The sequence below is a fragment of the Callithrix jacchus genome, chromosome 7, assembly GCF_049354715.1.
Source record: "Callithrix jacchus isolate 240 chromosome 7, calJac240_pri, whole genome shotgun sequence".
Lineage (NCBI taxonomy): Eukaryota > Metazoa > Chordata > Mammalia > Primates > Cebidae > Callithrix > Callithrix jacchus.
The window spans coordinates 29,747,755-29,760,624 of record NC_133508.1 but is presented as its reverse complement, the minus strand read 5'-3'; the positions used below and the strand labels follow the sequence as shown (position 1 = coordinate 29,760,624).

Genomic DNA, 12,870 nt, shown 5'->3' with positions numbered 1-12,870 from the left:
GTCTTGAACTCCTGGCCCTAAGCAATCCTCCTGCCTCAGCCTCCCAAAGTGCTATGATTACAGGATGAGCCACTGCACTTAGCCCCCGTTTCCTTGAGTAGTTTTCTTTTTCTTACTTTCGTAGCTGGTTCAATAAGAGGGTCTCCTTTTCCTGAGCAGGCAAAGGATTTTTCAAACCAGTTTGGAGCCTTAAGGAGGAGTCTCCGGGGGAAAAGAGAGGCTTACAGTGATCTAGCCCAGTACTCAAGGCACCAAAGCTTCTTAGTAATAAAGAGATTTGTGGAGGAAAGGGAAAATGATTTTTGTTGTTGGCACAAAAACCAGTCTGCTTAAACCCAATAATTTGTCTGCGTTTACCGCAACCATCTTTGTGGTTTACAGGAATGAGTTCATGACTGTCTGGATTCCACCAGGCAGTGATGACCATAATTTTATTTTATTTTTTAACCGTGTGGGAACTTCACATGGGCTGACTCCCCTTTGACCCCGCACCCATCACGAGATGATTTTTTTCTTAGAAGTTGCCCCTGGGGCTGGGCTTCTGGAGATGAACCCCGTTCTCTCTACACCGGATAAACCAGGCTTCTGACATCCTGCTGGCAGAGTATTTATAAAATATGAGCACCAAGGGATGCAGCTGCGGTTCCTTGCAGTGCCTGGTATGGTGCCAGCTGTTGCCCAGTTCAGAGCCTCCTGTGCTTGAGTGAATTTTTTCCTGACCTTTTCCTGCCATAAGAATACAAGGAAGTGCTGAGTAGACAAGAGAGGAGATGAGAAGATAGATCTCAATAGCCTAAGACAAAAGACTTCCCAAAGACCACATGTTAACCACTAACCAGCTGATAAATGAGGGGCTTTCCTCTGTAGTCTGGGGTGGTAGGGCTGCAGACTTCTGTGTTGGAGACCTCTCCCAGGCTGAGTCATCAAGAGCCACACAGAGTGTCAGCCCTTCAAGTCACAGATGACTCTGTAACCTCATGAGTCATTGCACACAAACTGCACCTCGTCAGGCAAACCGCAAGGGGAAATGCATGTTTGCCTTCATTCTACTGTGGTACATTCTAGCACAGGTGGGGTTTCCCCTCACTCTTTGAGGAAAATAAATGCAGAGATTGTCTCTGCCTGGAATGCTTGGCATAGACCAAGTTGTAGCCAAATCACTCACCCTGGATGCCTTCGATGAGTTATTCCAGTCTCCTGACTTCCCACCCAGCATGTCTTTTTCTATGGAATTGGATCTTTGTTAGTTCCATCCAACTCTGTGATGAGTTTCAACCCATTTTTTATTTTCTCAGATGTCCCTTTGTGACAAGTCTGCTGTTCCCAAGCCTCCGTATTTGTTCTTACATTTAATTTTTTTTTAACACAGGGTTTTGCTCTGTTGCCCAGGCTGAAGTGCAGTGGTGCAAATATGATTCATTATAGTCTTAACCTCCTGGGCTCAAGAGATTCTCCTGCCTTGGCCTCCCGTGTAGCTGGGACCACAGGAGTACACCTCCAGGCTCGGCTAATTCATTCAATTTTTTTGTAGAGACAGGGTTTTACTTTGTTGCCCCGGCTGGTCTTCAACTACTGACTTCAAGCAGTCCTCTCACCTCAGCCTCCCAAAGTGCCAGGATTACAGGTGGGAGCCACCACGCCTGGCCACCTGTATATTTAGAACTGATTTTAAATTTGAATTTAGAAAGTACTCATATTTAGCAAAAATGACTCTTGCTTATAGACAAAATAATAAAATTTTAGTCCTCCCAGAACTAAATTTGAGAACCATTGCATAGAAATGACTCTATCACTGAGTTTACAATGAATGGGGGAAAAATGCATTTCTTTTATTGGGTGCTTTTTATAAGAGGTTTGAAAAGATACTTTAGCCACTGCCTGTGATTGGTAGTCACCGACGTTGATGGGTATTGGAAAGGGAAAAAGCTCTTTGGAGGCAGCAAATTAATCACAGCAGAGTATCCAGTTTCATTCATACATGTGGTTGTCTTGCATTGTTTGCTATTTTCTTACTTAGATTTTTAAGTAGAGATTTTTCTTTGTTCCTTTTCAGAGAGAGTTCAAGTGGATGGTGTTGAGGACTTGAAAAGCTGAGATATGATGATTTTGAAGTCATTTCACACCTGAAGCCATGATTTAAATATCAACGTTAAGGTAAGTATTGAGGAAAGAAATATAACACTTTTGTGGGTAACACGTTACTGGCTTTGCTTGCACTCTGAGAAGAGGTTAGAGCACATTATGAAGGGTGATTTTGTTTGAATCACGTTCAACAAACCAGAGCCTGGAGAAGATTAAAGCGGCCTCTGTGATGTGGTGTGGCACCACAGACATGCGGGGGGCTGAGCCATTGTGATGGTTGGAAATGTCTTCAGTTTTCCTCAGTGGTCATGTGTCCCAGTGTGCCCTTTGGGAACTCCAGGAAAACTTAAAGCTGTGGTTTTCTTTCTGAGCTGAGCCCTGCCTGTGAGGGAGCTTTCAGGGACTGTGAATTAGATGGGATCTTTTAGACAGGAGCAGACCCAGCCAAAGGAGTAGGCACAGGGCACCCCTCTGGAAACTGTGCTGTTTGCCTTGCCCCTCTGGGGCAGGGCTTCCCAAAGTGTGTTCCCTGGAACACAGCTGCCTACACTATTAATACAGTGGGGATCCGGGTCAGAGGATGTGCCTATGCTTAAGTGCGTTTGGAAAACATAGGATTAAAGTTAAATGACCTTCTTCAAAACTAATGAACATAGTGAATCTTGATGGGTGTGTGTAATGGGCGGTGCTCACCAGGGTTCCATGGAACTATTTTCTTGTGGGGCATCTTAAGACCAATGTTCCACTTGCTCATTAAATATTGATTGCACACCAGCCATGGATGGTGTTAGATGCTAGGGATGCAGCAAAAGCCAAGATTGACAGTGCTCATGTACAGATAATAAATAAATTACCAAGTAAGGAGAGGTAATTATTGAGAGGCACATAGCAAATGTTTAAGAGCATGATATCTGCAGCTCACTGGCTTGGGTTTTCATCCTGGGTTTGACACGTGTAAACTGCATGACCTTGGGAAAGACATGTAACCTCTCTTTTGATTTTCTTATGTGTGAGATGGTCATCCTAACATTTACTTTGTAGATACTTTTATTATGAGGTCTAAAATTATGAATACATGCTGGCAAATACTAAACTCTGTATTAATACAAGTGTCATCAGAATATGTACCTATATTAATAGTAATTGTTACCAAAACACCAGGGGTTTGGTCTGGGTCCTGCTGCTTGCTGCACAGAAAGCCAGGAACTGAGATGACAGGTGTTGCCAAGGAAGAAGGCATTAACTGGGTGCTGCAGCTGAGGAGATGGCAGCTCAGTCTAAAATCCATCTCCCTGACCAGCTAAAACCAGGGGTTTATATATCAGGAAAGAAATGTAACCATGCATGGGAAAACAAGAACTCAGAAGGCGCATGGAAGCAATCATGTTGAATCAAGGGTCCGCATTTTATCGTCTGGATATGGTGGTCTGGTGAACTTCATTTCTTTGATACTTTGAGAGGCCTCCAGGTCATTTCCCGAGGAAGGAACTCGATAAAACAAATACAAGTTTCAAATGTTAAGACCAGAAAGGTCAAGTTCTATGTTTATTAAAAAAATATATATATGTGAGACTGTTGGGTCAGTTTCATAATGGCTGAGTATTTTGAAGGTTCGGTGGTTGCATGAATGAGAAGATAGGGTAATAGGTGGAGACTTGAATAGGACGATCCAGGAATGCCCTGAAGTAGAGACCTGTAAGGATGAGAAATAGCATGTTATGCAGGTGACATAGAGAAAGCTTCCAGAGAGAAAAGCAAAGTCAAAGGGAATGTCTTGTGCAGAGAAAGCAAAATCCAATACCTCTTCATGTTTTAAAAAAACACACACTCAACAGACTAGGAATAAAAGGGAACTTCTTCAGCCTGAAAAAGACATCTGTGAAGAACCCACAGCTGACATCACACTGAATGGTGAAAGCTTTTCTTCTAAGCTCAGAGAAAAAACAAGGATATCTACTCTCACCACTTCTGTTCAGTACTTGTGACGGTTAATTTTAGGTGTCAACTCGATTGGACTGAGGGATGCTTAGATGGCTGGTAAAGTATTGTTTCTGGGTGTGTCTGTGAGGGGCTTGCCAGAGGAGATTGACGTTTGAGTTGGTGGACTGGGAGAGGAAGACCCACCCTTGGTGTGGGTGGGCACGATCCAGTTGGCTACCAGCATGGCTAGAACAAAGCAGTGGAAGGTGGGATAAGCTTGCTTGCTGGGTCTTCTGGCTCTCTTTCTTTTTTCTGTGCTGTATGCTTCCTTCTGCTCCTCCTGCCCTTGGACATCAGATTTCAGATTCTTTGGCCTTTGGACTCTGGGACTTGCACCAGTGGTGTGCCAGGGGGATCTGGGGCCTTTGGCCACAGACCAAAGGCTGCACTGTTGGCTTCCCTGGTTTTGAGGTTTTCAGACTTGGACTGAGCCAATATCAGCTTTTCTCTTCCCCCACTTGCAGACAGCCTGTCATGGTATTCACCTTGTAATCATGTAGCCAGTTCTCCCTAATAAATTCCCTTTCACATGTATATATGTATTCTGTTGGTTCTGCCCCTCTGGAGAACCCTGACTAATACAGTATTGTGCTGGAGTTCTAGCCAGAACAGTTATACAACAAAATGAAATAAGAGGCTTCCAGATTGGAAAAGAAAAGGTAAAACTATCTCTACTTGCAGATGGCATGATCTTGTTTATAGGAAATTTTGGGGGATTAACCATACTATTAAAACCAATAAGCAAGTTCAGCAAGGTTGCAGGACACAAGATTAATGTATAAAAATCAATGTTGTTATATATGCTTGTAATGAATAATGAAATAATTCCTTTTATAATAGCATGAGAAAGAATAAAAAACTTAGGAGTAAGTTTAACAGAAGAAATGTAAAAACATATACCTTCAAACTACAAAACATCATTGAAAGAAATTAAAGAAGACCTAAATAACTGGAAAAACATTCCATATGTATGGCTGAGAAAACAATATTGTTGAAATGACAATACTCTCCAAATTCATCTACAGATATAATGCAATCTCTGTCAAAAAATCTCAGATGAATTTTTTTAAATTGATAAGTTGATACTAAAACTAATGTGGAAATTCAAGGGACCCAGAATAGCCATGACAATCCTGAAACAGAAGAGCAAAGTAGGAGACTCAGCTTCCTGATTTCAAACATATTATGAAACTACAGTAATCAAGACAGTGTGGTACTAGCATTCTATTCTATTCTATATAATAGGATTGAGTCTAGAAATAAACTCATATGTTATTTGTGGACAATTGATTTTTAATAAACCAGTTGAAATAATATAAAACAATGCCAAAAACATTCAGTGGGGGAAAAATAGTGTCTTCAACAAACTGTACTGGGGCAACTGTATATCCACCAGTAGAAGAATGAAGTTGGACACCTACCTCACATCATATACAAAAATTAACTCAAAATTAATAAGAGACTTAAATGTAAGAGCTACAACTTTAAAATACTCAGAAAAAAAGCATAGATGTAAATTTAATGAACTTAGATTGGATTTTTTAAAGATATGATACCAAAAGAACAAGTGACAAAATAAAAATAGATAAATGTATCAAAATTAGAAACCTTTGTGCAACTAAGAACAATCTCAAGAAAGTGAAAAGGCTATGCATTAGTCCATTCTCAAATTGCTGTAAAGAACTACTCCTGAGACTGGGTAATTTATAAAGAAAAGAGGTTTAATTGGCTGATGGTTCTTCAGGCTGTATGGGAAGCATGGCTGCATAGGCCTCAGGCAACTTACAGTCATGGCAGAAGGTGAATGGGAAGTAGACACAGCCTACATGGCTGAAGCAGGAGGAAGAGAGAGGAGCGGGAGGTGCTACACACTTTTACACAACCAGATCTCGTGAACTCACCATCACAGGAACAGCAGGGGGGAAGTTTGCTGCCAAGATCCAATCACTTTCCAGCAGGCCCCTCCTCCAACATTGGGGATTATAATTCAACATGAAATTTAGGCAAGAACACAAATCCAAACCATATCAGGCTTGCCACAGGGACTCCTGCATGTAACCCTGGCACTTTAGGAGGCCAAGGCAGTAGAATTGTTTGAGTCCAGCAGTTTGAGACCAGCCTGGTCAACATAGTGAGACCCTGACTCAGGAAAAAAAAAAAAAAAAAAGGAAAAGGAAAATAGTTGCAAATTATGTATGTCATAAAGGACTGTATCTAGAATACGTAAAGAACTCTTAAGACTCAATAATAAAAAGACAATTTGATTAAAATAGGCAAAGGATTGGAATGGATTGTTGCCCAAAGAAGATATGCTAATAACTATCAAGCACCTGAGAAGATTTTTACTATCATTAGCCATTAGGGAAATGCAAATTATAACCACAGTAAAAAACACTTGATACCCACAAAAGGGAAATGTAAATTATAACCACAATGAAAAACACTTCATACCCACAAAGACAGATAATGACAAGTGCTGGTGAGCATGTGGAGAAATTGGAATGCTCATGTTTCCAAAGCAACTGTTTTGGGAAAGAGTCCAGCAGTTCCTCAAACAATTAAACATAGAGTTACCATTTATAACCCAATATATCCACTCCTAGGCATATCCTCAAGAGAAATAGGAAACATACCTATACAAAAATAATAATATTTCTAGCAGCATTATTCATAATACTGAATGAATGGAAACAACCCAAATGTTTGTCAGCTGAAGAAGAGACAAATAAGATGTGGTATATCCATACAGGAAAATACTATTCAGTTATAAACAGGAATGGAGTACTGATATATGCTAAAACATGGATGACACTTGAAACATGCTAAGTGAAAGGAGCCAGACACCAAAGAACACATACTATGTAATTCCTTTTATGTGAAATTGCTAGAAGAGGCAACTCGATGGACACAAAGTAGATTAATGGTCGCCTATGACTGGTGGCAAATTATGAGTGACTGCTGTGGGTCTGTGGAATCTGGGAATGATAAAAGTGACTAGAATTGACTTGCTGATGGTTGTACAACTCTGCGAATGTATTAAAAACCATTGAATGATACCTTTTATATTAGTCAATTGTATGGTGTGTGAGTTTTATATCAGTAAATCTTGTGTGTGTGTGTGTCTGAAATATATTGGAGGATTAACTGTCAGGGCTTGGCAATAGATGAGCCTTAGGGAGTGAGAAGGGAGGAATTAAGAATGATCTCTAAATTTTGGTCTTGGGCAACTTCTGAGAAGGAGATGAAAGCCTGGGATTAGGAGGGTTTCTTTTTGCTTCGTTTTGTTTTTGTTTTTGTTTTACAGAGCAGGCCATCTTTGAGAATCAAAAGTTCTGTTGTGGACATATTAAGTTTGAGATGTCTAGTAAATATCCAAACAAATCTTAAGCAGACAGTTGAACATGTGTCTAGAACTCTGAGGAGTAATCTAGACTGGAGATAATATTTAGATGATAGTTGAATCTGTAGGAAAGGATGAAAACAGAGAGAGAGAGAGAGAGAGAGAGAGAGAGAGAGAGAGAGAGAGAGAGAGAGAGAGAGAGAGAACGCATGAGGCGCAGGAGGATGTGGAGTAAGAGAGGCAAGCTGCAAAGCTAACTGAGAAGGAATGGCCAGCCAGGGAGGAAGGAGAAGTAGGAGACTGAGTGCAAGGTCATTGAACTCAGGTCCAGGGTCAAGTCCTACCGGGAGGTCAGCCATGGGAGGACAGAAGCATCTATTGAAATTGTCACAATGGATGTTGCCCATGACCATGACAAGAGAAGTTCAGATTGGAAACTCCAGATCCAAGTGGAAACTCAGATTGAAGAGGGAATGTGAAGTGCTACAGTGGAGACAATTTGGCACCTGTTTTCAGAAGCGTTGCTATCTCTGGTGAAAATTGCTCTTGGATCCTTATCTGCTCTGCTGAAATGCCCAACAGGGTGCTGGTTGGGTTTAGAGGTCATGTCTTCCTGGGAGCCATCTGGATATGAATGATGCATCTATGTAGGGAGCTGCTAACTTATAGGCAGGGGTTGGGCAGGAGGGTGGTATGAGGTTTTGATGAGGAGAAGAGAATGGTTCTTTGCCTTGTTCTCTGATAGCTTTGATTTTGTTTTGTTATTTTGATCGGGAGAAAATATGAAGAAGTTTACTAATGTGCTTTTTCAAAGTCTAGGTCGAATTGACAAAAAGAAATCTCTGTTTGAGAATAAAGAGACAAGAAATTACATGCTCTCTCTTTTTTTTAGAGACAGGGCTTCCTTCTGTTGCTGCACAGGCTGGAGTGCAGTAGCACAAACTCATAGCCTCAAGTGATCCTCATGCCTCAGCCTTCGATGTAGCTGGGATTACAGGCATGTGCCATCCTGCCCAGCATTTTTTTGTTATTATTATTTTTGAAGAGACAAAGTCTTGCTGTGTTGCCCTGCTGTTCTCCAACTCTGGATCTCAAGCGATCCTCCCAATTTGGGCCTCCCAATGTGTTGACATTACAGGTGTAAGCCTGTGCACCAGCTCCATTCCAGGCTTTTAGATGTAGTGAAAGTCTTTATGAAACACAATCCTTAACTGTACATATATAATTGCCTTGCATTTATGAATATATCAGTTGGTTGGGGTTTGGACCCTGAGACTGTAGCAGTTCCTGGAGTGAGCTGGAAAACAAAGTGGTAACTTTCTCAAAATGCACACAGACAGATGTTTTTCAGAAACCTCAAAGTGCATTGCCCACGGCTCTTACGCTGTTTGCATCAGTGCATTCTTTCCCCATGCTTCTTTACTAATTTAGATTATGTGAAAACAACTTTTTAAGACAGATGTTCCTTCAAATAACAACCCACTCTTTCTCTTGAGAAAATATTAGTTGGAAACGGACTGTTACTTAGGCTAGAAAGCCCATTTGAAGTGTTTTGAGCAAACATTATTATCTTAGTCCACTTCATGCTGCCATAACAGAATACCACAGGCTGGGTAGTTTATAAACAATACAAGTTTATTTGGCTCACAGTTCGGATGGCTGGGAAGTCCACAATCCAGGGCCTGCATCTGGTGAGGGCCTTCATGCTGCGTCATCCCCTGGCAGAAGGCATCACGTGGTGAGAGCAAGCAACAGAGAGCCGGACTCACTTTTATAGCAAACCTACACTAGTGATAAAGAACCCACTTCTGTGATAATGATATTAATCCATTCACAAGGACAGAGCACTCATGACTTAATCACCTCTCAGGGGTCCTACCTCCCAACACTGTAGTATTTAGGATTAAGTTCCCAACACCTGAACTCTAGGGGATGCAATCAAACCATAGCAATCATATTTTGAGCACATGACTGAGGACTGCTCATCTTGGATGAGTCCAAGCTGTGTTTGTTTTTCTTTTACCAGATGTGTGTATGTGTACGCCCATGCACTTGCATATTTTGGTAAGTCAATTGTTTGAAGTTATATTTGAGTTCCTAGCTAAATTTTTTTTCTTATATGGAATACAAATGGCCTACCATAACACAATATTTAAAAACTTTAGTGTTTTCTTGCTGGGTTGGCAGGAAATTAGAGAATGTCCTTATTTCTCTAACCTTAGGTAAAGTCTTCTTGTAGCAGTTTTCTTATGTGTGTGGTTTAAAAAACAAAACTATGTGGGGTAATTGTTTGGTTGTGTTCTATTGTATATGTAAGAGGCATGCCATAGGGGGTTAGAAGAAAGAATTTTTCAGTATTACTTTCATAAAACATTGAAAGGAGCATCTTAATTTGTTCTAGAGTACAGATTCACAGGGTTTTTTAATTTCTTATTCTGAGAAGATGATATTAATAGTGTGTCCTATGTGATGAGAAGTTAGAATATCACCCATGAAAAAATTTCTGGCTTAAAAGAAACCCTGCTTTTATTTCTTTTTATTTTTGTATTTTTTTGAGACAAGGACTCAGTCTGTCACCCAGCCTGGAGTGCAGTGGTGTAATCACAGCTCACTACAGTCTTGACCTCTTAGGCTCAAGGGATTCTCCTGCCTCAGCCACCCGAGTAGCTGGGACTACAGGTATGAGCCGCAATGCCTGACTAATAAAAAAAAAATTTTTTTTTGCAGAGACATGTGCCTTACTGTGTTGTCCAGGCTGTTCTGAAACTCCTGGGCTGAGGCAATCCTCTCTGCTTGGCTTCTTCAAGTGCTAGGAATACAGGCATAAGCCTCTATGCCCAGCACAAGAAACAAACTCTGCTTTTGGAATTTTTTTTTTCCAGCTGTCCTGTGCCCTAGATTTATAGCTTTCACTAACTTCTAGCAACTTCCAATCATGGGAGAATTAGAGTGGTTATCTGGGAAGAACTGTTTCAACTTCAACCTGTTATCTTGGAATGCCACAGGGCCATGCTAATGGGCACTTTTGATTTCTTGATTTTAAAAGAGCAAGAGAAAGTAGTTGCCAAGAGGAGGGATTTGGTTGGCTTTGCGCAGAACGAACTGCCTCTCAAGAGGAACCTGCTTCAGCTGCTCATCATGATGAGGGTTGGGCAAGGTCAGTTTGCACTGTCTTCTAATTGTTTTCAGAGAATTGGACGGTACAAAGCAGGTACCACTGAAACATTCCCCATCATTTTATGGACGAGTACTGATTCCGTCTTTTCTGCTCAGGGCAAATCTGTGCAAATAACTTTTGTTTCTCAAAAATTTCTGGTTTGTCTTGGGATGCAGCCAGGTCTCTCATGTGGTGGTGTGTGCTATGTCACAAACCTCAGCCCCGAGAGCCTGAGCTTGGCTTTGTCAGAGCCGATGAGTATGCACGAGCCAGAAGCCACCCTTCCGGAGGGGCAAACGTGCAAGTGATGTTTGTGAACCTGTGTAGACAAAAGCTTTGGGTAGATGCCTGTGAGATGTGGGGATGCAGGTGACAATGGAGGGAGAAAAACAGAAGAAAACAGGTAAGCAAGCGCCTTGTGGCTTTTCCTAACCCCATGCGGCTGCACTGAGAAAACTGGTTAACGTTTCATGGGTTGGTGGGAGCCTCATCTTATCGTCTCTCCTCTTTTTTTTTTTTCGGTAGTGATTTTTTTTTCGATATTGACAAACGCTTAAAGCATTTAAATTAAAAATGCCACTAATTTGACTTCTTAAGTAAAAAAAATAGGGGTTTTAAAAACTACTTTCCTACTACCAAAAAATCAGGAAGTATCTAGCCTTCTAAATTGGGAAAACAAGCAATCTTATAAAAACCCAAAGGAATCTCTTTCTTTGTGACCTTTTATTAAACTTGGTTTAAGCTGTAGACCTTACTTAAAGTAAAATGCACCATAGAACAGGAAATAGAAGCTGTGGAAGACTCAAAATATACCTTTGTACTTCTCTGTTCTTCACCTGCTGTCTCGCTGTCTACACACACACACACACACACACACACACACACACACGTCCCTACCTATATTTGCATGAAAAATGGGTAGTAAGAGTATATTGATGAGCAAACAGAAGGTACAATACAATCAAGTAAGAGGTTGAATATAAACTGGAACAAGTCTTAATTTTTGATTTCACTTTTATTCGGATGCTTTTACTAATTCTCTTTGCTAGCTTTAAGACTTTTAAAACATTCTTTGGCCCTGGGAGGGAGTTGTATAACCATAAAACTTGAGAATCCTGGCCCTAGAATAAATGTTCCTTTTAAAACCCCAAGGACAGAAAATTGAATACAGCTGTGCAAAAAAAAGAAAAAAAAAAAAAAAGCAAGAAGGAAAAAAAAAAAAGGCAAGTGATGGTTTAGGCTTACAGGCATCCTGACCAGCTTTCCCAGTGCGCTTGGGCTGTGGTTTCTTGGAGATGGGAGATGTGGAGCTTTGGTGTACTTCTTGAAGGTTTCAGAAAAAGGCCAAGACTTCTTCAGAACTGTATATTTCTGGGATGTGGTTCAGAGCACATTCTTTTTGGCGTGGTTATCTATCATCTTGCTTGTCCTAAGAATGTCATCTTGTTTTCCCTTGCAGAGGATTGGGGTTTCTAGGTCATTTTCTGAGATGCCATGATTCTGCAGATCTTACAGTTCCCACCTAATCATAAGCTTCAGAGTGTAAGCAGTTCCACCAGCCAGAAGATGGAACGGATGAGCTTTTGTGAGCCAATCTCACTCTTCTCCCTGAGTCACTGAATCTGTCTTAGTGTGGCAAGTTTTCAGGCATGGTCCTAAGAACACGGCATTGCTGCTCCCTGCTTCTCCTCTCTCTGGGTGGAGACCAGGTTGTTGTTCTCTGATGTTTGCCTCCTGGGTTCCCATGTTAGGTTTGTGGCCCACGGGGAGCTGTCACTGGGGATCCTACTGCAGCCTGGCATTAATCACTTTGCTCTTTGTCAAACCGTGTCATGATGATTCATACTTCTTCCTCTACAAGATTAGATTACTGTAATTTTCATATCCTGGGCTGCCCACGAGGGATTTGAATTAATACTTGTTGGTATAGAAAACAGGATCATGTTTCTGGGGAGAAAGGACTAAACTTGCCCACTTGGCCATCATCAGAAAACATTAGGCAGGGCCTGGCTGAAAAACAATCCTGCCTTCAGGGCTTACCACATCAATTAGCTTACTGTACGGGCCAGCAAGCGTGTCTCTGTGAACACATGGTCCCTGCAGCGGATTTGTGGAAGTGATGCCAAGTGCAGGAGATGAGAATGCACAGAAGACTTTGCAAGGGAGTCTTATATTGAAATCAGACACTGCTTAATGAGGAAAATACCTCAAAGAGGTATTTGAGAAGGAGGTAAGCTATCTCAGTCCTGTGGAACAACCTGCACAAAGCCAGCAGGAACTGTGGTCACAGATTGCAGGGCAGTGGGGAGAC

The 12,870-nt window shown here is 41.3% G+C and overlaps 1 protein-coding gene across 16 annotated transcripts in view; it reads left to right on the top strand.

Moving 5' to 3' along the window:
- SVIL (supervillin) overlaps positions 1-12,870 on the top strand; it is a 269,934-nt gene that overhangs the window by 75,551 nt on the left and 181,513 nt on the right. For 15 of the 16 annotated variants that reach the window (XM_078329736.1, XM_078329734.1, XM_078329733.1 and 12 more), the window contains one exon: positions 2,054-2,154. Coding sequence is in view for 1 of the 16 variants with exons in the window: in XM_035307029.3 (XP_035162920.3) it covers positions 10,923-10,962 (40 nt within the window). In the remaining 15 variants the exon portion in view is untranslated. Of the gene's footprint in view, positions 1-2,053; positions 2,155-10,797; positions 10,963-12,870 lie in introns of those variants that run through there. The other variant, XM_035307029.3, reaches the window with a different exon arrangement.